The sequence below is a fragment of the Salmo salar genome, chromosome 14 (genome assembly GCF_965601325.2).
Source record: "Salmo salar chromosome 14, fSalSal1, whole genome shotgun sequence".
NCBI lineage: Eukaryota > Metazoa > Chordata > Actinopteri > Salmoniformes > Salmonidae > Salmo > Salmo salar.
The window spans coordinates 20,105,001-20,132,440 of NC_138304.1; the positions used below are offsets into that span (position 1 = coordinate 20,105,001).

At 44.6% G+C, this 27,440-nt stretch overlaps 1 protein-coding gene across 1 annotated transcript in view; it reads right to left on the reverse strand.

The window, feature by feature from the left end:
* LOC106568842 (neuropilin-1a) overlaps positions 1-27,440 on the reverse strand; it is a 53,226-nt gene that overhangs the window by 14,567 nt on the left and 11,219 nt on the right. Inside the window, exons 3-6 of the mRNA XM_014139560.3 lie at positions 10,531-10,712; positions 5,843-6,070; positions 4,226-4,396; positions 2,350-2,516 (exon numbers count right to left, since the gene is read on the reverse strand). Coding sequence (XP_013995035.2) covers positions 2,350-2,516; positions 4,226-4,396; positions 5,843-6,070; positions 10,531-10,712 — 748 coding nt within the window. The remainder of the gene's footprint in view (positions 1-2,349; positions 2,517-4,225; positions 4,397-5,842; positions 6,071-10,530; positions 10,713-27,440) is intronic.

Here is a 27,440-nt window from a genome sequence, read left to right on the forward strand (position 1 = left end):
CCCCTGCATGTGGTCAGAACCCTTTTCTTGTCCTGATCTTGTCCAGTCTAACCCCACAGTTATGACACAGCACTTTCGTGAGAAAACAAAGCGAGGTCTGACAAAGTGGGTCACAGCAGTCAGTCACAGCAGCCTAGCGCTGGTTACAAGCTCTTTCTCGCCTCGCCAGAAAAACACCAATATCCTGTTTTGAAGGATGTGCCAATGTTTTTGTTCAATCTCATTTAGTCACGGTCCGGCTGATGAATGCAGCCGTGTCTGCATCCCATTGTTTTCTCCATTAAAGGCCTAAGCAGAGGGTTTTATTTTCAGCCACAGAGTGTCAACGCTGCCAAGTTTTGAGTAATTAGGAATATGGGAGAGTAATTAGCATCAGTCCTTTCATAGAGGAAGTCTGGCCAATAGGCCTGGCTGGCCGCTGCAGAGCTCATGTCAGATAGAATAGGAGTGTTCAGCTCGGAGGTTTCTATCATAATAAAGGGCTTTGGTTTGGTTGCGAGATCAACTTAAGACTGGGACTGAAGCAGAGCAACAAGGTATTTCATGCCAAGACAACCCAGGACACTGTCCCCAACTCCTCTGTACTCAAGTGGACTCAAGCCCACCTTTGGCAAACAATCTCAGCATTTTTTAATTTATACCGATTTGTTGTCGGGCACTTTAATTACACTGCTGTGCATGATTCTACATTGTATCACGAATACCATTGAGTACATGGATCAAATGTTCAAGTGGCTCAAGGAGTCTTAACAGCGTGGCTTGTGTGCTAAAAAGGGGTTGCCATGACTTTGTTGAAGGCGGAGGGGAATATATAGAAACTCTAGGGGATTTACCAGGATAGGCTATAAGGAATGTACAGCTCTATGGTAACACTACAGCTTCACCATAGAGTGCCAGTTCCCAGGGGTCCTCTGTCACTCACATAGCCCACACAAACCCATGCAGAGTCACACACACCCACACACTACAGTAGCAAGTCCATCTGGGGCTTGAAGTTCCCAGGGGTCCTCTGTCACTCACACAGCCCACACAAAGCCATGCACACACCACACACACACCCCACACACAGATCCATGGGGAGGCTATTTCTTCCTCTCCCAGAGAGTGCGGGAGTGAGGCCAAAACAGGACACTGTAGTGCCTTCCCATCCTTCAGACTGTGTTACTGCATTATTCTGTGGTCATGTAATTATATACCCGGATTTATAGACTTCCCATGGTTTGAAGCGCAACACATTTGCAAAATGCGATGGGGTCAAACTATGGGGGAAGTCCATTTGATAAATATGTTTTTTCATATCAGTTCATATCAGTTACTGCATTTGGTTGTATTAAAATACATGATGTATTAATACTGGGATTCTGTTCTAGTAATGCAATCTTGATGTACATGTTCCTGCTCAGTTCATAGTTATTGGAGTGTGATTATGTTGAAAGACAATATAACCACTTTATTGCTAGAGTTCTGTTTTGGGGAAAAAATGCAGTCTGTTCAGTTCATCGTGTTTGGAGTGTTGGTGTAGTAGTGTTACAGAATAGCCTCATGTAACAATCTGCATTTACAACAAGAAGCATCCCCCTGAGGGTGTTGCTACCTTTACAAAAGTAGATTATAGAAGTCATGTCCCTGTTAGACAGTGTATGTAGGAAGGAGCTTAATCAACCCAAATGCCAACTAGTCTAGTCAGTCTGGCCTCTCGATCACAAGCTGTCTTGTTTGTGACTTTATGATGTTTATTTTTTCCAAGAATGTATGCTGTCATTCTTGAACACCCTCATGACCTGTGCTGCTAGACACACACGCACACACACACACACACACACACACACACACACACACACACACACACACACACACACACACACACACACACACACACACACACACACACACACACACACACTCACACACACACACACACACACACACACACACAACCCCATGATCTGCTACGTTAGAATCACACACACACCTAATGGATCACACACGTCTCATTAGGGATGCTTGCAGACAGCCGTGACATTGGTTCAGACTGGTGGAGACAGACCTGAGTCTCCCACACTGTCTGCCTACAACCCCCTGACCGTGTGGATACATAGAGAGATGCACTCTTAAAACGTTTCACATGACAGTAGCTGTCCCGAACTGGTAGCGGTGAAGGACAAAACACACTGTCCGGATGACCCAGGGCTTCATGTGCAGCCATGATGTTTTACACACACCAAAAGCATTAGTACTGTCACTGACACACATATGTAACTCTGTTCACTTATGTAGTGCACTACTTTCCAACTGTTTGGGACGCAGATGCCACACATGCAACCCAGCTGCCCCAGGGCTGTCTCTTACCTGAATCCACTCTCTGCTGGAGTCTTCAGAGGGGGTCCAGCCATTCTCTTTGTAGTTGAGTCTGGAGCGCTCCGGAGACCAGTTAGAGTTGTACTGAGAGGAGGCAGTGATCTGATCCGAGGTGATCTCCCCTGACTCCATCCCCAGGCCCTCCACACACTTAAAGTCTGTCAACAGAGATATAGAACCTGAGTTACACTTGATTTGGACAGTCCTTTGTTGATCAGTGTTTCTCAATCCTGGTCCTGGGGACCCAAGGGGTTGACGATTTTACTTTTTGTCCTGGTACTAACACAGTGGTTTCAGCTAATCTACTTATCATTAGGTGTCTGAGGGCTAGGGAAAATGTTTAATGTGCACCACTTTGGGTCCCCGGGACCAGAATTTGAGAAACACTGCTATAAATGTTTGACAGATTAAATCATCAACAGACTATCAACTGCAACTCTGTTGTTGAACAGCAACTTGTTGGGGTTATGGTTAGAGTTAGGTTTGGGGGTTAGAATTAGGGTGAGGGCTATGAGCCTCCATCCTCTGTCTTGTCCTGTCTGTCTCTAAAGAGACGTTGTGTGACTCAGGGAGGTCTTGGCCTCGAAGACAACTTGGAAGAGTAACGCAATGGGAAAGAACTGTGTCTTACTGGAACTAAACGCAAACGTCCTCAAGCCTCTCTGAACTGAGTCAGAAGAAAAGAACAGCACGTTCTTGTGTATCTCAGCTGGAGCCGTTCAAAGATGACACATCTAGAACCTTCCGTAACGAGCCACACTGAGTACACCACAGAAGTACTGGGTCTCATTTTGACTAACACTTGACATCTCTAAAATACCACACACACAAACTAGAAGCATCCATTTTTACACTAGCTTTTTTTTCAAGATATGTTATTAATAAGTTAATAATGTAAAATATTATTATGAGATTCCCAAAAGCAAGCGTAGGCCCACACGTTGACACAAACAATGTCATGTCTTTATTGAATTAATACATGTATTTATTTACTTATTTTAAATGTTGCAGGATGAAAAAAACAAACATAGAACACCATACGAACACACACACGCACACACACACGCACACACACACGCCCCCCCACACACACACACACACACACACACACACACACACACACACACACACCACACCACACACACACACACACACACACACACCACACACACACACACACACACACACACTATTACTTCCCTATCAGTCGTTTTGGAAGTAGAAATGTGTGTGCCGAAATGTTCTTAAAACGGTTTAGACTTTTTTTTTCCATTACATGAGAGGAAGGAGGATGGAATGTAAGGTTGTCAGATATCTGTATTCCTCCTCTTCCCCAGATGACTTAATCTTATCACTTGGAACACTCCACACTGCGGCTTTGATCACATTAACTGTTGAAATAGTCTCTGATAAGGTCTTTCATTTAGATTGCAATGATATGTGGATATTTTAAGGTTCTGCCGATGCCTGCTGAGAGGAAGGAACAGGAGTAGTCTCATGAATAGAAATTGTAGAATTAACAGAAAGCTGAGAGGAGATGGAAGGAGAGACAGAGACTGTTTTTATTCTCTGGGATGGGGTGTCGTAAGTCCATCCTGGCTCTGTGTGTTTGTGAGGCATTTAGACCCTGTGTCACCAGTCAGCCCCACACACTGTCCTTCCTGACCTCCCCCTCCCCTCCCCGCCCCGCCCCCATCCCAGCTAATCCCCCTCCCGGCCCCCATCCCACCTACTGTGAGTGCACTTAGAGTTGGACACTGTGGCCCCGGAGTTATATACAAGTACGCCCCCTGTGCAGGATGCTATTCTGTGGCATGGCAGTTCTGGCTGGGACAAGGTTTAAAGTGAGGTAGTCGGCTGTACTAACCCTCTGGTGTCTGTCCCTGTGGCAGGCTCTTCTCTCTGACAGTGTAATTGGCTGAGAAGCCCTCTCTGGCGATGGCGTTGTCAGTGTTGATGGTCATAGACAGGATCCCTGTGTAGGAGATGACCCGTCCAGGACTGCTGTTACCACAGTACCGCCCGATGTGGGGACCCACTGGGAGGGAGGGAGGGAGGGAGGGAGGGAGGGAGAGGGAGAGAGAGAGAGAGTGGGAGGGAGGGAGGGAGGGAGGGAGGGAGGGAGGGAGGGAGGGAGAGAGAGAGAGAGAGAGAGAGAGAGAGAGAGAGTTAAGGAAATAGGAACAGAAAGAGGAACAGAAAGACAATAACAAAGTGTTATGTCAACTCTATGATAGTAGGTGCCAAGACAACATCATTATTGTGAATGATTCAGCTACAGTGCTCTCCAAAAGTATTGGGGCAGTGAATTGTCTGTTGTTGTTTTAGCTCAATACTCCAGCACTTTGGATTTGAAATGACACAATGACTTTGAGGTTCAAGTGCAGACTGTCTGCTGTAATTTGAGGGTATTTTCATCCATATCGGGTGATCAGTTTAGAAATTACAGCACTTTTTGAACATACCATACCATACCATACCATACCATACCATCCCCATTTTAGGGGACCAAAAGTATTGGGACAAACTCATTCAAGTGTATTCAAATAGTCAAAAGTTTAGTATTTGGTCTCATATTGATAGCACACAATGACAAACATCAAGCTTGTGACTCCACAAACTTGTTGGATACATTTGCTATTTGTTATGGTTGTGTTTCAATTAAGTTTGTGCCTATTGGAAAGTAATGGTAATATATTGTGTCATTTTGGAGTCACTTTCTACTACTACCATGATAACGGATAGTCCTGAATGAACCATGAATAATGATGAATGGTTAGTTAGAGACACACAAATATCATACCCCCATTACAATAACAGGGGAGGACAGACAACATGTTTATTGAGAGGCCTGGCAGGCATGTATACAGTATTAGCCCAGCTATGAGGAGCCCAGCTATGAGGAGCCCAGCTATGAGGAGCCCTGCTATGAGGAGCCCAGCTATGAGGAGCCCAGCTATGAGGAGCCCAGCTATGAGGAGCCCAGCTATGAGGAGCCCAGCTATGAGGTGTGTGATAGTTTCTAAAGGGATGTGCCAGTCCTGTCTCGAATGGCACCTTATTCCCTTTCTAGTGCTCTAGTTTGGGACGAAGACCCTAGCCTGGCAAGGCCCTAGTATAGAGGGTGTCTCAGGGAGCCAGACAAAGCAGTGTGCCTAGCCAGGCACCACTCTGATGCTTTTCAATGTACATTTCCTCCTCTTCTCTTCAGACCTCAGCCCAATCACACAACAATGGAGACCGGGCAAAGCGTTCCAGTGAAAACCATCATTGTAGACCATGAATAGTGAAGGTTCTGCTTAATGTGCTAAATCAATCTGTGTGGCCTGGTGAATGAAAACAACAGCACTGCTGGCTGACGAGACAAATCTGTTTTTCTTTCTTCCTCCATCTCTCTCTTTTACGATCTCTTTCATTCTCTTCCTCTATCTCTTCCTTTTTCAACACAAGCCCTTCACATTTCCCCCCTCCCTCCCTTTCTCACCTGCAGGGAACCCGTCCCAGATCTCCAGCCAGTCGTAGCGACACAGTGCCCCGGGTGGAGGGGTGGTGTCAGGCTCCATGTCGAACGCATCGAAGTCCACCACGATCTCGGACATCTTGGGGGCGATGATCATGAAGGTGCAGTCCAGGTTGTTGGGGTACTTGTCTGGGAAGCCTGGCGTCTTTATAACGCCCTTGGACGAGGTGAAGTTTCTGGAGCACTCAGGCCCTGCGGAGAAGTTGAGAGAGGAATATGTATTGTATGTTAAGCGTTGCATATCATTATCCTGTTTTGATGAATAATATTTGCGTCAATGGCTGCAGGTTTTTGTCTTTAAGCTTGTATTAAATGTGTTAATGCTGTTATTAAGCTCCATTCTTATATGCCTGTAACAATAATCATAGTTGAGGATCTGAAAACAAGAAATATGTTGCCATAACTAGAATGTTGTAATTTAGGATTATTTGACGGGCCACCATCATAAGTGGCTCATGGGTCCTGAGTCCATTTACTCCATTATCACTGAGGTGTCCACTGAGCCTGTTCCTATTGGTCATACCCTCGGTGCCACTAGCTGGCTATGTCTGTGTTTTGACTGGGTGGGACCGCCTGGTATTTACTGATTGCTGCAGTCAGACACAGACGCTCTGGGTTGTTTTTGGAGACGTCGCCCAACAAACCCCTCACCCCCACTGCACCCCACCCCAACAACCCCCTCATCCCAACTTCACCCTACCCCAACAAATCCCTCATCCCAACTTTACCCCACCCCAACAACCCCCTCATCCCAACTTCACCCTACCCCAACAAATCCCTCATCCCAACTTTACCCTACCCCAACAAATCTCTCACCCCAACTACACCCCACCCCAACAACCCCCTCATCCCAACTTCACCCTACCCCAACAAATCCCTCATCCCAACCCTACCCTACCCCAACAAATCCCTCATCCCAACTTCACCCTACCCCAACAAATCTCTCACCCCAACTACACCCCACCCCAACAACCCCCTCATCCCAACTTCACCCTACCCCAACAAATCCCTCATCCCAACTTTACCCTACCCCAACAAATCTCTCACCCCAACTACAACCCGCCCCAACAACCCCCTCATCCCAACTTCACCCTACCCCAACAAATCTCTCACCCCAACTCCACCCTACCCCAACAAATCCCTCACCCCAACTACACCCTACCCCAACAAACCCCTCATCCCAACTACACCCCACCCCAACAAATCCCTCACCCAACTACACCCCACCCCAACAAACCCCTCACCCCCACTCCACTCCACCCCACCCCACCTCCAATGAGTCTCAGTCAGGAAGAGACCACTCCCCACTGTGAAGACTAAAGAGCTCTTTTCATGGTTGCTCTGCTGAAGAAGTGGCCTGAACAAACTATCTGTCCCCTTTACACATTCAGCTTCTACAACTAATGTACAACATGTTCAACACAACGGTTCCGATAAAACGTTTACTCTGGTGACACAACAGACAGCTTGCGCTGTCTCCACAATGCTTTTTGTAATTATTTTACACAATTGTTTCAAAACTGTTGCTCAAAACGCCTAGTACAGTGTACAGGACCTATGAGCCTGTTGGTAGACCCCCACATGCCTATGAAGACAGACACAGTTCACCTCACTCCAAAAGCCAGGGAGTCAGTCGACCCTCTCCCCCCTGTGCAAGCCTAGGTTACTGTTGTAACATTGACTGCTCTTTGTAAGGAAGACGAGATGACAGAGTGTTGATGAGGGTCACTGCGCCCACAGGACAGAGATGTGCCTCTCGTGTTGCCCGGGCAAGATGTGGACCTCTGTTACATGAGAGCAAGAGTAAGTTGTGCCGCTCGCTAACATGCCAACTTGCTAACATCGCTCCCGCGACCTCTCTTGATGTTGACACAGGTGGTGTCATTTACATGGGTGACATGATAAATGGCATCAAAGGAGGAGAAGTGGGCGGGTTTTGATCTGGCTCAGGTGGTGTGAGAGAGAGTGTGGGTGTGTGAGAGAGAGAGAGTGAGAGTTTGTCTTTTACTGCACATATGCCCATCAACTAATCTCCTGCCAAACTCGACCCACTTTGATGGAGACCCTTCCCTATCTAAGCCACAGTTTGATGTGGTTCTGTAAAAATGGCCATCTTTCAAAACCGCAAGACGTGTTTTTGGTTCGAGGAATGGCAGTGAAACGATAGTGAGAGGAGAGAGCTAGACAGATATAGCCTTACGGTTCTGTGGAGGACCCAGTGTGTATCATTTACAAGACCATTGATGCATATTATGTGGTCAATGAGAGGAGGAGCTCTGGCAATGGCGGGCAGATGTGCTCCATTTGTTTGTTGTGTCCCAAATGACACCCTATTCCCTATATGGTGAGTGCACTGCTTTTGACCAGGGCTCTGGCTGAAAGTAGTGCACTCTGTAGGGAATAGGGTGGTATTTGGGATGCAGCCATATTCATTAGTCACCCTGACGATATGCTATCTTTAACACAAATGGTGCTTGTCGTCATCACGAGAGCCGTTTACGACCATTTCCAGTGTCGCGTTTCTCTCTTCGTAATGATAGACTTGTAGTCAGAGCCGTAGCTTGGTTTGTCACAATACATTACATTCGTAAATGGGAGCAGAGCCATAGAGGGAACAACAGGGCAATATGCTTTTGCGAATGTAATGGATTTTTAAATGTGACAAGAGGGGAATCCAACATGTCATGGGATTATGTAGGCGGGCCAATTTTTAACTCATACACTTGGGTGTGTCCCAAATTATACCCTCTTGTACCCTATATAGTGCACTACTTTTGACTACAACTTTTTGAAGATAAAATGCACTATATAGGGAATAGGGTGCCATTTGGGGAGCACACTTGGTTAAAATGACCCACATTTGGCTGCACCCCCCACCCAACTCCCCCCGTCTCTACCTCCCTCTGCTGTTCTAGATTCAGATTCAGCCTATCCTTGCCAGAGCATCCATTTAATGTGTAGGTCACCCTCAACCCTCCAATGACAAACAGCCCATTAACTAAATGAGCCTGGGGTCTCCTGCACCTGTCTGGTACATCCTCCCTACTCTCTCTCTCTCTCTCTCTCTCTCTCTCTCTCTCTCTCTCTCTCTCTCTCTCTCTTTATCTCTTCCTTTCACTCTCTCCTCTCTCTCTCTATCTCTCTCTTTTTATCTCTCCCTTTCACTCTCTCCTCTCTCTCTCTATCTCTCTCTTTCTCAATTCTCTCTGCCTCCTTTCCTCCCTCGCTCTCTTCTCCCTCCCTCCTCTCTCCCACTTTCTCTCTGTCTCTCTCTATCTCTCTATCTCTCACTTTTTACCTCTCTCTCTCTATCTCTCTCTTTTTATCTCTCTCTTTTTATCTCTCCCTTTCACTCTCTCTATCTCTCTCTTTCTCAATTATCTCTGCCCCCTTTCCTCTCTCTGCCTCCTTTCCTCTCTCTCCCCCTTTCTCTCTGTCTCTCTCTATCTCTCTATCTCTCTATCGCTCTCTTTCTCAATTCTCTCTGCCTCCTTTCCTCTCTCTCCCCCTTTCTCTCTGTCTCTCTGTCTCTATCTCTCTATCTCTCTCTATCTCTCTTTTTATCTCTCTATCTCTCTCTATCTCTCTTTTTATCTCTCTATCTCTCCTTTTATCTCTCTATCTCTCTATCTCTATCTCTCTATCTCTCTCTTTTTATCTCTCTATCTCTATATCTCTCTTTTTATCTCTCTATCTCTATCTCTCTATCTCTCTTTTTATCTCTCTTTCTCAATTCTCTCTGCCTCCTTTCCTCTCTCTGCCTCCTTTCCTCTCTCTCCCCCTTTCTCTCTGTCTCTCTCAATCTCTCTATCTCTCTCTTTCTCAATTCTCTCTGCCTCCTTTCCTCTCTCTCCCCCTTTCTCTCTGTCTCTCTGTCTCTCTCTATCTCTCTAGCTCTCTCTCCCCCTTTCTCTCTGTCTCTCTGTCTCTCTCTATCTCTCTCTATCCCTCTATCTCTCTCTCTCTCTCTCTCTTTTTATCTCTCTATCTCTCTCTCTCTCTTTTTATCTCTCTATCTCTCTTTTTATCTCTCTATCTCTATCTCTCTATCTCTATCTCTCTCTTTTTATCTCTCTATCTCTATCTCTCTCTCCTCTTTTTATCTCTCTATCTCTATCTCTCTCTCTCTTTTTATCTCTCTATCTCTATCTCTCTCTCTCTTTTTATCTCTCTTTCTCAATTCTCTCTTTTTATCTCTCTTTCTCAATTCTCTCTATCTCGCTATCTCTCTTTTATCTCTCTTTCTTAATTCTCTCTATCTCTCTTTTTATCTCTCTTTCTTAATTCTCTCTATCTCTCTCTCTCTTTCTCAATTCTCTCTCTCTCTCAATTCTCTCTCTCAATTCTCTCTCTCTCTCTCTCTCTCTCTCTCTCTCTCTCTGTCTCTGTGTGTGTGTGAGACTTGAGCCTGTAAAACCTTGAACAGAAGACTCAGCCTCTTAGTGCCAAATCCTTACTCCCACTTAAGTCGAATTTTCCCTTAGTCTCCCGTTGCTATCAATGAATCACTAAGTGAACATGTGACTTAAGTGGAAGTTAGAATTTGCCCCTAAGACGTTAAGTCTGTATTTGAACAAAGGGGCACAAGTAATAACACACAATAGTTAGAAATACTTTACAAATGGTTCAACACCATATCCAAAGAGGCTGACCTGTCTTGAAGACCTCGTAACGTACAGAGAATCCAGCCCCGTGGGTTTCGTAGTCGGACACAAACTTGATGAGAAGCTGGCTGCCACTTGAGATGATAGGGGAGGGGGCGATCTTCCCACAGAACTTCCCCAGGGTTGGAGCCTTCTCGTCCCCACCGTTAAACACCTCCACATAGTCATACCTGAGGAGAGGACATAGGAGAGGATCAGTGTAAGACTTACTGTACAAAACTGCTGCTGCTATAGCTAACAATAGTGTGGTAGTAGTAGTAGTAGTAGTAGTAGTAGTAGTAGCAGCAGTAGTAGTAGTAGTAGTAGTAGTAGTAGTAGTAGTAGTATAAAGCCTTGTCAGAGCCTTGTCACGGCCGGCTCTGTCTGTCATAGCCGGCCGTGACCCGGAGACCCATGGTACGGTGCACAATTGGCCCAGTATCATCCGGGTTAGGGGAGGGTTTGCCCGGCAGGGATGTCCTTGTCCCATCGCGCACTAGTGACTCCTGTGGCGGGCCGGGTGCAGTGCACACTGACACGGTCGCCAGGTGTTCGGTGTTTCCTCCGACACATTGGTCGGAGGAAACACCGACACACTGGCTTCCGGGTTAAGTTGGCATTGTGTCAAGAAGCAGTGCGGCTTGATTGGGTTGTGTTTTGGTGGACGCACGGCTCTCGACCTTTGCCTCTCCCGAGTCCGTACGGGAGTTGCAGCGATGAGACAAGACTGTAACTACCAATTGTGTATACCAAATTGGGGAGATTTAAAAAAATAATATTAAAAAATAATAATAAAGAACGGGCTGGAGCCCATTTCTTGTTTCTATAGCGTGAATGAGGAATCGAACCCCCAACCTTTCAATCTCAGACTGGACATTAACATTTACATTTTAGTTATTTAACTGACGCTCTTATCCAAAGCGACTTACAGTTAGTGCATTCGTCCTAAGATAGCTAGGTGGGACAAGCACATGTCACAGGCATAGTAAGTATACTTTTCCTCAATAAAGTAGCTATCAGCAAAGTTAGAGCTAGAAAGGGGAGGAGGGAGTCAAACACAACTGTTGGTTCAGGAAAAAGGCCCCAGAGTTGATCAAACAATACGGAAACAATAACCAGTTTGGATTCCAGGCTATGTTGCACATAGCGTCATTCCAAGACCAACTCAGACAGCGGTTTGGGTTAGTCATACAATAGCTATGCTCCTTAAACCCAACTCCTTTGTTAGGTTTAGAGATTTGACCACACACCCTCAATCTACTGAGATGAAAAGACAGTTGTAGAATGCTATGGATGGATGATATGGGAGTTGAGGTAACTACTGAGGGTCTATACCCACTGGGAGGGTTATAATAACAAGACAATGAAGATGAGGAAACATGAGAACGTTTGTACTCCCACGGAGCAGTATGCTACAGGGGTGAGTTCATCTACCTCTGTTATCAGTGTTCCATGGGAACCTCAGACAATATCACCTCGCACATTATCACCTCAAACATTATCGCCTCGTACATTATCAGCTCGTGCATTATCGCCCCATACATTATCGCCTCATACATTATCAGCGTGTACATTACAGCCCCATACATTGTTGCCTCATACATTATCAGCTCATACATTATCGTCCCATGAATTATCGGCTCATGCATTATCGCCTCATACATTATTGCCTAATACATGATCACTTCATACATTATAACCTCATACATTATCACCTTATATATTATCAGCTCATTCTTATATAGACCATTCCCTGTGCCCTACCACTCTGGGTCAGCTAACAAAGATAATTCTCTAATCTCTACAGTACTAGAATGTGTGTGCATGTTTGTGTGTGTACTGTAATGTCTGTGTGTGAGTGTTTGAGAACAAGCGGAGGATAACCCAACCCCCCAACCCTAGTGAAAGTTGTCACTACCGTTTAACATGAATCTGTCCACAAGAGATTAACCCAACCCCAACACTTCTGTTTTATACTGTAGCTAATTCAATTACACGTAATTGGGTGTGAACTGTGAAGGCACTCTCTCTCTCATGTGTGACCGTGTGTATGTGTGTGAAATGTGGAGATGAAATGGTGAGCTCATGGTGCCTGTTGGAGAACATACTACTTTTTTTCCAGGCACAGCCGAGCCAACAACCCTTTTCCTTTCTGAGCCAGCTGTGGAAACAGCCTCTGCCTGGCCTGCAAAAATAAGACTAGGGCTACGCCCCAAATGGCACCCTATTCCCTATGTAGTGCACTACTTTTCACCAGGGCCCTGGTCAAAAGTAGTGCACTATATAGGGAATAGGATGCCATTTGGGACGTATCCTAGGCTTTACACAGAGCTACTTCATCAGCAAGTTTGCCCAGGAGTTTGATTCTGTACGCAGACAGCCCCATCATGGTACATTGGCAGAGGAATTTTTCTCTGCGGACAAGTTGTTTTCTCATGGCTAAGAACACAAGCCCTTGTAAAAAGCTGTTGACGTGAGGTTTTAGACAATGCCCTTTTCAAGGCAACTACTAGAGGCCAGGTTTATTCTCTCATTGGGCTCTCAGGCACCTCTCTGGGGTGTGTGTTTGTGTGTGGGTGTGGTGGGTGTGTGTGGGTGTGTGTGTGAGAGAGTATATCTTTGTAACCCAGCTTGCTAACACATGGACAACACGTGAACCAATAGTATCTACTCTAACCACATGAATCAATGTGAACACACTAACCGTTTTGTTTACCCCATGGATCTCACATAATGGGATCAATGTGTAAAATGAAAACAGCAACACTGCAAGTACTGAATGGTACTCAAGGGTGAATTAGTATTTTCTGAATCCTGTATAGTTGTCTCTTCCTAATCCCATGACTGCTGTCTAAGCAGGCTTGATGACAACGGCTGTCTCTGTCCCACTCCCAAAAAACCTCCCCATCCTCGGATGGATTAGAGATCACCAATGAGTGGTTCCACCTCTCCTCTTTTTAATTTCCCTGTAGGATTCACTGTGGGTTCTTTTTGCTGCCTGTGTGGAAATGGAGGGGGAAGGATGGGGTTGTTCATCCTCCTCAGCTGCTTGGCCCAATTGAACTGCTAACGGAGTGGGGGTGGGAGGACGAGGAGATGGGGAGAGAGAGAGAGAGAGAGAGAGAGAGAGAGAGAGAGAGAGAGAGAGAGAGAGAGAAAGAGAGAGAGAGAGAGAGAGAGAGAGAGAGAGAAAGACAAAAGAGAAAGAGAAAGAGAGAAAGAGAGAGAGGGAGGGAGGGGTTGGTGTCTGTCTGCACCAGCAGGGAGGCACAGTGTTGCATTCTGTTCTAAGACACACCATCTGTAGAGTTGCATCTAATTTTAGGGCCGGGGGAGTGACTAGGAGCGAGTGAGTTTGTCCTGGAAGTGTGTCTCTGTCTCTGGCAATGGTGTTACAGCTGTGTCTGGCTAACGGTATGTCTGACTGTGTCTGATGAGACATTTTTCCATCTGCCCTGGAGCAGGACCCAGCTGAGACTCAGACAGAGTGTGTCCGTCCATCGACAGTTTCCAGTCTGTTTGACACCGCAGGCTGAATTAACCCTGAGCGTGGCTTTGCCAGTGGAATCACTAATGACTTGACTTCTCTAGCGAGAGGAGAGGAGAGGATGGAGGGAGGCTGCTAGCCTTGCAAGGCACACTGATTTATTCCCAGCGTGTATTTTGTGTGTGTGTGGTGCGCGCGCACGTGTGTGTGTGCGCGCGCACGGGGGGGTGTGTGTGGTGTGTGTGTGTGTGTGTGTGTGTGTGTGTGAGTGAGGGTGGTGTGCGTGCAAGTAAAGAAAAGCTGGCCGGGCTTGTAAACGTTCCCATGATGCCTTCCAGATGATAGATGATGGAGAGAATATAGCCGTGGGGAGGGTAAGGTAACACAACTAGCATAGTCCAAATGGTAATAAGATATATGATATAGGAGGACAATTATTGTGTTAGACTATCACATTCAGTTGTTAAGGAAGTCCTTACTTTAGGACTAGAAGGTTACTACTGTTTTAAGCCCCAGATGGACTTCCTATTGTGTGTGTGTGTGTGTGTGTGTATTTGTAGTGAACCATAGCAAAGCACTTACCAGACCATTCTCCTAAGAGGGCATGAATAACCTAACCAGCGATTCTGCTGGACAATAAGGGGGAAAGTAGTCTATTTAACAAGGGTGTGAGGATAGATTTTTGGTTGGTTAATAGAGCTGTCTCAGTGAGCAATGAAAGCCCCAGGTCAGGTCTGTGTAGCCATCTGCATTCTATCTCCCCATGGTGCTGCTTTTACGGGTCCATCTGAGCGGGGCATGATGCAAATGAATAAAAATGGCATACATACACAACATCACTGAAGTGCTAGGCACTAGTGCTTTACAAGAGGCCACTTAAAACGCTTCCCACAGGTCAAATAAAGCCTGCCGTGAACAGAATGAATAGATTTTATAATGCAGTGTTCATTTAAACATTGGAAACACATTTTATGCCCTAAGCTGTGACTGTCTGTGACCAATAAACTAGTCAGGTGCAAAGATTGTTGTCATAATTCCTGTATGTTTTATGTTTGGAGTTTGATTGATGGTATTGTTTCATTATGAGGATCCTCTTCCCTGATGTATTAACGGCTATGTGTTTTTATAGGTGATCATAAGCTACATAATGTACATAGGCAGAGGATAACAGACACATTCCCTGAAGGACAAGACAGGACATAGCAAATGTCGGCCACGCGCAGTAGATCCTCACCTGCTGGGTGTCGACAAACAACTTACCATAATTACCTGGGTCTTCAACAACAGAACGTCATTTTATGGGTCTAGCTTAGGTGTCTAGAAACAGCGTAAGCCACTGTTAATGAGCACAATGTAACAAAATACCTGTCCGTTCAGGCCTTGAACAAATACAGTTAAATATAACCTAGGGGGCCCAACCACTTAAATGTGTCACTATACCAAATGTCTCAGTCAGTGTACCGTTTTAGGTTAAACAAACATTTAAAGGGTGTACCCAAGTCTAAATACTGAAAATGAAACGTATATACCTTTGAGAGTTAACTGGAAAAGAGCCCTTTGTCAGATGACACACCGTCTACCCTTCTACACCTTTAAGTGAGTTAAGCGAAAGCAATAAACACTGTCAGTCTGGCCGCGTTTTGACATGGTTTTAGTATTTGTCACCAAGACAAGTTTATCACCCCTTTCTGCCTGAGCCTGAGGGGACATACCTCACAGAGACGGAATCCACTCCCCCAAAACATATGATGTTAATTAACTCACTCACCACCTCAACCTCCTCTCAACCTCCCCTGGTAATGGCCTCCTGTCCGCTCAGCTTGACAGACAAAGTCTGCATCCCAAATAGCACCCTATTCCCTATATAGTGCACTACATTTGACCAGGGCCCATGTAGGGAATAGGTGCCATTTGGGATGCATTCCGGACAGATAGACAGATAGACAGATAGACAGAATGGCAGACAGACAGACAAACAGAGGATGGGACAGGCTGTTACTGTCACCTTCTCTCTGAAAGAAAAGCTGTGTTCCCTAATGGGGCTCACTGGGCTGTGTGATTCCAGCCGGCTGGCCACAAACACCTCTGTTTCAACCTTGTAGTGTCTGACTGACCCCGAGATGGAAACACAAACATGGTGACTGGAGTCCTCATGATGATTGGTGATCAAGGCTCTTTTTCATCCATATTATAGCACAACAACATACTTATCAATAAATACATTAATGTTTGTCCTGGCGGTCATTAGAAAGATGGCAACAATCAAGTTCTACATTGCACACCTAAAAAACACAAACACCTTTGAGTTGACTCACAAGAGTGACCAGACCATGTCCACTCTCTTCTATCCACATGGGCAGGCAGCCACACAGCAGTAACTCTTATTTTTAGACTACAGCTGTACTCCAGTCCACTGCCTGTTCTGTTTTGATACAGGTGTAGTCAGTGGTGATAGATAGTCCTCTAGTCCTTCCTAATTACAAGCCGTTGAATGGCCGGGGGGACAAGGGATCTGATCTCCATCCCAAACAGCACCCTATTTACGATTCTAGTGCACTACTTTTGACCATGGTCCATAGGGCTCTGGTCAGAAGTAGTGCACTATATAGGGAATAGGGTGCCATTTGGGACACAGGTCTAATCTCCAACTCCTCCACAGTCGTATGGAGAATGAGTCAAGTATTCAAGACGTATGCTGTCCTCTCCAATGATGTATATAAACACTAGATTGCTGATGCTCTGTATTGGCCAATGAGATGCGTTCCGAAGCCACTTGTCGGCCATATTGGTACACCTCAGTAGGAGCAGTCCTCCATAGGAATTAATGGAAATCTAGATTATTTCAATTAAATGTTTCAAGGACAAAATGACATGTATTTAAGATTTTATTTTTATGTTTAGCTCACATTATGTAATTGAAACGTATGCATTAAGGTGTCTAATAGAATAAACACGGCAAAAACAAATGTAGACATTAATAAATGCATATCTATAGCTTCCAAAATCTTTTTCACAATGGAGAGGGAGAATCAACATGTAGACACGGTGGCTTCAAAACAGTGCCCGCTGTATATTATGTACATTATGAACACCTGCTCTTTCCATGACACAGACTGACCAGGTGAATCCAGGTGAAAGCTATGATCCCTTATTGATGTCACTTGTTAAATCCCCTTCAATCAGTCTAGATGAAGGGGAGGAGACAGGTTAAATAAGGATTTTTAAGCCCTGAGACAATTGAGACATGGATGGTGTATGTGTACCATTCAGAGGGTGAATGGGCAAGACAAAATATTTAAGTGTGTTTGAACAGGGTATGGTAGTAGGTGCCAGGCACACCGGTTTGTGTCAAGAACTGCAACACTGCTGGGTTTGTCACGCTCAACAGTTTGTTGTGTGTATCAAGAATGGTCCAGCACACAAAGGACATCCAGCCAACTTGACACAATTCTGGGAAGTGTTGGAGTCAATGGAGGCTCCTCCGGAGGAAAAGGAGGACCATCCTCCTCAGTGAATTTCATAAAAATAAAAATAGGGAAACATTAAAAAAGTTATCCTTTTAAGATAAAACTATACTAAATATATTCACGTCATCAAATAATTGATTAAAACAATGAAAGTCTACAGTAGCTCTGTACCATGGTGTAGCCGGAGGACAGTTGGTTTCCGTCCTCCTCTGGATACATTGACTTCAATACAAAACCTAGGAGGCTCATGGTTCTCACCCCCTTCCATAGACTTACACAGTCGTTATGATAACTTCTGGAGAATGTCCTCCAACCTATCAGAGTCTTGTAGCATGAACTGGCATGTTGTCTGCCTAATCAAAGAATCAGAGAATGAATCCAGTACTGAAAGCATAAGCTCCAGCTAGCTAGCACTGCAGTGCACAAAATGTGGTGAGTAGTTGACTCAAAGAGAGAGAAAGACAATTGTTGAACAGTTTTGAACAAATGTATTTCTTAACAAATTAAGGAGAAGCAAGAGTGAGAGAGAGATTACATATTTTGTAAAAAAAAACAAATCCCACTTTCACTTAGCTAGTGAATGCAGCTAGCTAGTTTATCCTACTCCAACACCGATCTCAAATAGAGAGGGATGCTATGTTAGCTAGCTGGCTATGGCTATCCAACACTGGAACTGTTCTCAGTCAAGGTAAGCTTCTGTTTTTTTAAATGTATTGCCACCGGGGCCCGACGGTATAACTGCTAAACTGCACACTGTGCTGCATGATTGTAGTGGGTTTACTAACGCATTACTTCTAGTAGCTATGTTGACTAGCTATGATGTTACCTAATATGGTGACAAGGTTACCTAATATGGTGACATTAACAATGTAGGCTGTGTGTAGCAGTTATAATATGACGGTTTGGCTTGGAAAGGTTTTTTTGCCTGGTTACAGACAGCTTAGGTGTTGTGCACTGAAGTCCACAAGCAAAAGGAAAAGTTGAAAGAGGAGGAGTAAGTGCGAGAAGGAATCAGCAAAGTGATCATGCTGTTTTTATGTGGCTGTTATGAAAGTGAACTGTGTTTGCGTGTGATCAGGGTTTTATTCATTCCGCCTATTCTGTTGAAAAACGTTTCTTAAGCGAAAGCAAATGGAACTAAATGGGATAAACATAGCTGCATTTGTCCAATAGAAACACTCGTTTAGAACTGTTGGACTAATTATTACACCCTAGATCAGCTAGCTGCAGCAAGACTGTCTGTCACCTTGATTACTCTTAATTTCTCTCTCGACCTGTGCACCTACGTTATAAACTTTAATTCATAGGCTAGGTTGTAGCAACCTCATGATGGGTACAGGGAACATTACAGCATCATGTAGTAGCCTAAACCTCTCAATGTTACATTGATCTGGGTGAACGGAATATGAATGACAGTCATCCAATATGCTGTAATAAAAATTATAATCTTAAACGTCACCAAACGCCACTGACTGGAGTCAACATGGGCCAGCATCCCTATGGAACACTTTCGACACCTTGTTGAGTCCATGCCCCAATGAACTGAGGCTGAAAATCAATATTAGGAAGGTATTCTTAATGTTTTGTACACTCAGTGCATATCATTGGTCCTCTCCGGTCCCGCCTAATAAACAATGCTGCTTTATGAGTTCAGACAGACTTGGGGGTCAGCCTGAGGGCCTTGTGTTGCGTTAGGAGCAGATACAAGGCATAGTAGTGACGCCTCTTGCACTGTGATACAGTGCCTTAGACTGCATTCCTCCATGCCACTCGTGATAGAGAGTTATTCTCCACCAGGGTCCCTGCTGTTGGTGGGCGGCTAACCCTAACCCTGGCTTCCTATCTGTCTTCCTATCTGTCACACTATTCCCTATAGAGTGCACTACTTTTGACCAGAGCCCTATGGGCCCTGGTCAAATGTAGTGCACTGTATAGGGAATAGGGTGCCATTTGAGATGCAGCCTCTGCCATGCTGAAGTGATATAGACCACTGGCTCATCCTCTCATCCTCCCTTTAACTGAGGACACTCTAACTGGGCAACCGTCTGACTCACCTTTGACCCCTTAGAGATCCTGACCTCAGCAGCAAGACGTCTCCCTGCATTCCTATGGCCTATTTTGTCCACTCTGAAATCCCCTAAAGCTAGAATCACATGATCCAAACAGAGTAAAAGGCACTATTGCACCATTTTCAGCTTTGTCTCATAGATTAGACATAACATAGTAAAGCTAAATCTGGGACACTCAAATGAGTATGATATATTATGTTTGGTATGATTACATAAGACAGGTTACTGAAGGTAAAAACGAATGGTCGTTGGTTGGTCAGGGTGGATGGGTGGGTGTATAACCCGAACATCTAGCAAATCAAAGGTTGCATGTTTGAATCTCATAATGGACAACTTTAGCATTTTATCTTAATTAGCAACTTTTCAACTACTGATGGCCATCCACAAATACATACAAAAGGTAACATATCATACTAAATGGAGTGTCTCGGATTTACAAAAAAATATATAAAATGAAATGCTCTGAGACCAGGTTGCTATATTTGGCTGTTTGTTGTTCAGTGTCTCATGATTGTTGTTAGCACAGACACGCATACGCATCCTGTTACCATGGTATCGCAAAAGTCTACATGTTAATAGGACAATATGACTATTCACAGTGAACTTTCACTGTCAAGGGGGACAGGCTTTGTACAAACATGCTGTAGACAGCAGATCCTGGGTTCAAATACGATTTGAAACCTTTCAAATATTTTGAACGTTTGCTCTAGCCTGCCTGGAGTGACAGATGAGCTGGGTGTGCTACTATTCTATTGGTCTATTTAAATCAGGCAAGGTCAATCAAGCACAGATGAAGTATTTTAAATCATTTCAAAGAGTACTTCAACCCAGGTCTGGTACGCGGGTTCTTGTGACTCGAGGCATTTACTAAGTCCTGAAGACATCTGGAAGTGGGTGCTTTCTGTTCTGTAAATCCATGGAGGGATAGCAGCTGTGACATCGCAGTGCAGCACTGCTCTGAATCTGAGTTTAGTCTAAACTCTCTCCTCGTTAATCTGCTCGTTAGGCCTTAATCTGACATGTGTTTTCATTTGGCTGTGCAGCACTGCAGCCCGCTGATCAGTAGGGAGGCAAAGGACCTCTGATGCTCTGATTACTAAAATGCACTTTAGACTGAAGATGACTGAAGAGCACATTTTACATCCATTGTCTGTGTGTGGGTAAACAGAACACACACAGTGTTCCGTCTCAAATGGCACCCTATATAGTGCACTTCTTTTAACCAGAGCCCACAAATGTAATGCACTATAAAGGGAATAAGGTGCCATTTGGGACACACAACAGTGTTTTGTCTGGTTTAAACCAATGTGAGTGACTACATTTGCTTTGGAAAACCCATCCAAACAATCATGACAACAGTCTTGAGAAATAACAAGGAACACAATTGCGCAAAATCATGATTATAGAACAGTTAATACCTATTTATATATCAAGCGAATGTTTGCTGCTTAAGACAGAAGTCCTCTGAAGGAAGCCTTACTTATACACAGGATGGTTCATTATTTGTGCATCCCAAATGGCACCCTATTCTCTGTTTAGTGCACTACTTTTGACCAGGGCCCATTGGACTTCTATATTGTGAATATGGTGCCATTTGGGACTCACACCCTCCTGTCATGTGAGTGACTCCAAATTATGTGGCTATTCAGTGAAACCCAGTCGTGAAGTTCACAAATAGTTCAACTACAAAGATCATTGTCCCAAGATGAAAACAGGCTGGCAGTGCCACTGTGCAGGGGGAAATAATGCTTGGAGTGCACTTTGCCCTAATAGAGGAAGGACATGGGTTATACAGAGTTAAACATACAGTTGAAGTCGGGAGTTTACATACACCTTAGCCAAATACGTTTAAACTTAGTTTTTCACAATTCCTGACATTTAATCCTAGTAAAAATTCCCTGTCTTAGGTCAGTTAGGATCACCACTTTATTTTAAGAATGTGAAATGTCAGAATAATAGTAGAGAGAAGGATTTACTTCAGCTTTTATTTCTTTCATCACATTCCCAGTGGGTCAGAAGTTTACATACACTCAATTAGTATTTGGTAGCATTGCCTTTAAATTGTTTAACTTAGGTCAAACGTTTCGGGTAGCCTTCCACAAGCTTCCCACAATAAGTTGGGTGAATTTTGGCCCATTCATCCTGACAGAGCTGGTGTAACTGAGTCAGGTTTTTAGGCCTCTTTGCTCGCACACACTTTTTCAGTTCTGCCCACAAATGTTCTATAGGATTGAGGTCAGGTCTTTGTGATGGCCACTCCGATACCTTGACTTTGTTGTCCTTAAGCCATTTTGCCACAACTTTGGAAGTATGCTTGGGGTCATTGTCCATTTGGAAGACCCATTTGCGACCAAGCTTTAACTTCCTGACTGATGTCTTGAGATGTTGCTTCAATATATCCACATAATTTTCCATCCTCATGATGCCATCTATTTTGTGAAGTGCAAAGCACCCCCACAACATGATGCTGCCACCCCCGTGCTTCACGGTTGGGATGGTGTTCTTCGGCTTGCAAGCGTCCCCCTTTTTCCTCCAAACATAACGATGGTCATTATGGCCAAAGAGTTCTATTTTTGTTTCATCAGACCAGAGGACATTTCTCCAAAAAGTACGATCTTTGTCCCCATGTGCATTTGCAAACCGTAGTCTGGCTTTTTTTTGGCGGTTTTGGAGCAGTGGCTTCTTCCTTGCTGAGCGGCCTTTCAGGTTATGTCGATATAGGACTCGTTTTACTGTGGATATAGATACTTTTGTACCTGTTTCCTCCAGCATCTTCACAAGATCCTTTGCTGTTGTTCTGGGATTGATTTGCACTTTTCGCACCAAAGTACGTTCATCTCTAGGAGACAGAACGCGTCTCCTTCCTGAGCGGTATGATGACTGCGTGGTCCCATGGTGTTTATACTTGCGTACTATTGTTTGTACAGATGAACGTGGTACCTTCAGGCGTTTGGAAATTACTCCCAAGGATGAACCAGACTTGTGGAGGTCTACATTTTTTTCTGAGGTATTGGCGGATTTCTTTTGATTTTCCCATGATATCAAGCAAAGAGACACTAAGTTTGAAGGTAGGCCTTGAAATACATCCACAGGTACACCTCCAATTGACTCAAATGATGTCAATTAGCCTAACAGAAGCTACTAAAGCCATGACATCATTTTCTGGAATTTTCCAAGCTGTTTAAAGGCACAGTCAACTTAGTGTATGTAAACTTCTGACCCACTGGAATAGTGATACAGTGAATTATAAATGAAATAATCTGTCTGTAAACAATTGTTGGAAAAATGACTTGTGTCATGCACAAAGTAGATGTCCTAACCAACTTGCCAAAACTATAGTTTGTTAACAAGAAATTTGTGGAGTGGTTGAAAAATGACTTTTAATGACTCCAACCTAAGTGTATGTAAACTTCCGACTTCAACTTTATAGCTTCAGCTGCAATGAGAGAGTGAGAGAATGTGTGTAGAGAAGAAAAATGAGAAACCGATGAGTGTTCAGAGTTCAGTGAGCATATAGAGTGAGAAAAGTCATAAGAAAAAAGATAGGAGGACAGGAAAGGGAAAGAAAGAAGAGGAAAGGAGAGGAAATGAAAGGAGAGGAAATGAAAGGAGAGGAGAGGAAAGGAAAGGGGAGGAAAGGAAAGGAGAGGAAAGGGAAGGAATGGAAAGGAAAGGAGAGTAAAGGAGAGGAAAGAAAGTAGAGGAGAAGAAAGGAAAAGAGAGGAAAGGAAAGGAGAGGAAAGGAGAGGAAAGGAAAGGAAAGGAGAAGGAAAGGAAAGGAAAGGAGAGGAGAGAAAAGGGAAGGAATGGAAAGGAAAGGAAGGAAAGGGAAGGAATGGAAAGGGGAGGAAAGAAGAGGAATGGGAAGGAAAGGAGAGGAGAGGAGAGGAAAGGAGATGAAAGGAAAGGTAAGGAAAGGCAGAGACGCAAGAGCCTCAGGGCAGACAAGAAGAAATCCAGAGGTCTGTCCATGAGCTCATAGTGCAACCGGTCATCACGCTAACTGGCCTGTGGCTCTATAACATCCACCACCAGCCATCTAACTAACCCCAAGTCTTTCATCTGGATGACCACAATGACCACAGAGCCATGGTGGCGCAGTGGAAATGACAATTGACAACACTGAGAGGATCATTCAATTAGAGTTGTATCCATCACCGGACCATTCCTCCATAGCAGGAGACCCTCGTCCCTACATAGTCCCTACATAGTCCTTACATAGTCCTTACATAGTCCTTACATAGTCCCTACATAGTCCTTACATAGTCCTTACATAGTCCTTACATAGTCCCTACATAGTCCTTACATAGTCCCTATATAGTCCCTACTACATAGTCCTTACATAGTCCCTACATAGTCCCTACATAGTCCTTACATAGTCCCTACATAGTCCTTACATAGTCCTTACATAGTCCCTATATAGTCCCTACTACATAGTCCTTACATAGTCCCTACATAGTCCCTACATAGTCCTTACATAGTCCCTACATAGTCCCTACATAGTCCTTACATAGTCCCTATATAGTCCCTACTACATAGTCCTTACATAGTCCTTACATAGTCCCTACATAGTCCCTACATAGTGGTGCCATTTGGTACTCAGACAATGTCTTTGACCAGGTCAACAGCAGCAGCACTGCTGGTTGGGAGTCTGCAGGTCTGCAGTTGTGGTTTTGTTTTATATGTGTCATACCACAAAGGTTACGTCAACTACAGACAACAAGGGGAAATGAAGTGTGCCTCATGCAGCCTTTAGTCCTGTAATCACCCTACATCCTGGCATTAAGATTTGTTTCAGATACACGACTTGAAGTTCAAGAGAGAGTAACTTCAGACAAGCACGTAAGTCGTAACTCTGATGTTCGCATTAATCTTCCATAGATGTAATTGGGAGATTTGGGTGAAAATTCTAATCACAAGCGCCAAAGATCTTAAATTAGGATTTGTCCCGAAATGCCTACAGGAAACTGTCTCTTTGATTTACGAGATCTGTTATGGTTGTTTTTAAAACTTGTATCCTAGACCAATGTCACGAAATGACACAGGATATACTCTTGTGAGTAAATTTGGAGCCACCAACGGTATTTACGTGCAAGATGGGAGGGCAGACTGACCTTCCAAGGCTCTAATATAATCAGTCTGTCAGTTCATTTAGCTGTTAAGACTCCTGTGAACTTCAAAGTGGTGAAATAAAAGGAACATGCCCATGGAACCGAGAACAAATAAACAGATTGTTGTAGAAGTTCATGACTCAATTTAGGTCCTTAGAAGCGAAACCACAAACAACCCATGTTGGATCCAATAAGACACCTGGCCTTCCTGTTTTTGCCTCCACTGCTGAGGAAAGCAGTTGGAAAGAGCCATTCTGCTTCCATTGAAACGAACACATTGAGGCTAAACACATTGGTGTGTCTGGAGGTTGACACGCCAGGCCAAACCTAAATGTAAACGGCTGATTGAACAGTAGGCCAGTGGCTGATGTGGCATTTCTCCTTTGAATCATTATGGGTATGATTCATAACGATTCAAAGTGCTGTCTGTGATTATGAGTAGGATTCAGAACGATTCAAAGTGCTGACTGTAATTATGAGCACGATTCAAACCTCCTTCCTAACCTTTCGCTCTCTCTCTCTCTCTCTCTCTCTCTCTCTCTCTCCTCTCTCTCTCTCTCTCTCTCTCTCTCTCTCTCTCTCTCTGTGTCATGGTCTCACGCTCGAGGAAACCGTTCAAACAAATAAAAAAATCGGTCATGCTATTTTAGTGTCAGTGTGAGATAAGTCTGTCTTTGGTTAGACTAAGGATTACATCCCAAATAGCACCCTATTCCCTATGTAGTGCAACATTTTGACCGGGGCACATAGGGAACACGGTGCGATTTGGGACACAGACTCTGTCTTTGATGCTTCTCCACATTGGCCACAGTCATGCTGGAATATCGACTCAACCACAGAGCATCTCCACAAAAGCCTTATTGATGTTATTTTGATATCTGACCACTCCATGAATGTAATGTTGTCAGTTCCGACTGTGACTTCAAGGGAAGAGTTCAACACTGCATTTCTCCAGCAAACCTCCTTTCTAACCTTTCCGTTTAGCACTCTCTCTCTCTCTCTCTCTCTCTCTCTCTCTCTCTGTCTCTCTCTCTGTCTCTCTCTCTCTCTCTCTCTCTCTCTCTCTCTCTCTCTCTGTCTCTCTCTCTCTGTCTCTCTCTTTCTCTCTCGCTCTCTCTCTGTCTCTCTCTCTCTGTCTCTCTGTCACTCTCTCTCTCTGTCTCTCTGTCTCTCTCTCTCTCTCTGTCTCTCTCTCTCTCGCTCTCTGTCTCTCTCTCTCTCTGTCTCACAAGTTTCAAGTTTTAATGTCACATGCACAAGTACAGTGAAAGGCCTTTCTTGCAAGCTCTAAACTCAACAATGCAGTAATCAATATCAATGTAGTACTAAAAATAACACAAGGTAGAACAAAAACAAGACATCAAAATAAGAAATATGAGAAGTGAATAAGCTACAGTACTGTATATACAGGGTCAGTTCCAATACCATATTGACAATGTGCAGGGATACTGGAGTGATATAGTTACTGTAGATATGTATAAGGGTAGCAGCAGGGGATAGAAGCTGTTCAGGAGCCTGTTGGTGTCAGACATGATACAACAGTACCGTTTGCTGTGCAGAAGCAGAGAGAACAGTCTATGGCTTGTGTGGCTGGAGTCTTTAACTATTTTCCGGGCCTTCTTTTCATAGAGCTCCTGGATGGCAGGGAGCTTGGCCCCAATGATGTACTGGGCAGTCCACACCACACTCTGTAGGGTGATGCATCCAGTCAATACACTCTCACTGATGCAGCTGTCGCGCCTTCTTCATGACTGTGCGCCTGTGTGTGGACCATTTTAAGTCCTTAGTGATTTGGACCCATAGGAACGTGAAGCTCTCAAACCATTCCACTGCAGCCCCATCTATGTGGATGGGGGCGTGCACACCCTCCATTTTCTGTAGTACATGATCAGCTCCTTGGTCTTACTGACATTGAGGGAGAGGTTGTGGTCTTCCACACTGCCCGGTCACTGACCTCCTCCCTGTCTCATCGTCGCCAGGGATCAGGCCTAACACCGTTGTGTCATCAGCAAACTTGATTTTACATTTACATTTACGACATTTAGCAGACGCTCTTATCCAGAGCGACTTACAAATTGGTGCATTCACCTTGTAATATCCAGTGGAACAACCACTTTACAATAGTGCATCTAAATCGTTTAAGGGGGGGGGGGGGGGGTAGAAGGATTACTTTATCCTATCCCAGATGATGATGGTTTTGGAATCCTGATTGGCCATGCAGTCGTGGGTGAACAGGGAGTATAGAAGGGGACTAAGCATACACCTCTGTGGGGCCTCCGTGTTGAGTGTCAGTGTGGTGGAAGTGATGTTGCCTGCCTTCACCACCTGGGGTCGGCCCGTCAGGAAGTCCAGATTCCAGTTTCAGAGGGAGGTGTTCAATCCAAGGGTCCTAAGCTTGGTGATGAGCTTGGAGGGTTCAATAGTGTTGAACGCTGAGCTGTAGTCAATGAACAGCATTCTCACATAGGTGTTCCTCTTATCTAGGTGGGTGAAGGCAGTGTGGAGTGCAATTGAGATTGCGTCGTCTATGGATCTGTTGGGGCGGTATGCAAATTGGAGTGGGTCTAGGGTGTCTGGGATGATGGGGTTGATGTGTGCCATAACCAGCCTTTCGAAGCACTTCATGATTACAGATGTGAATGCTATAGGGTGGTAGTCATTGTGGCATGAAGCCTTGAAGTTATTGGAAACAGGAATGATGGTGGTCAGCTTAAAACATGTGGGGATAACAGACTGGGACAAGGAGAGGTTGAAAATGTCAGTGAATATGCCTGTCAGTTGTTCT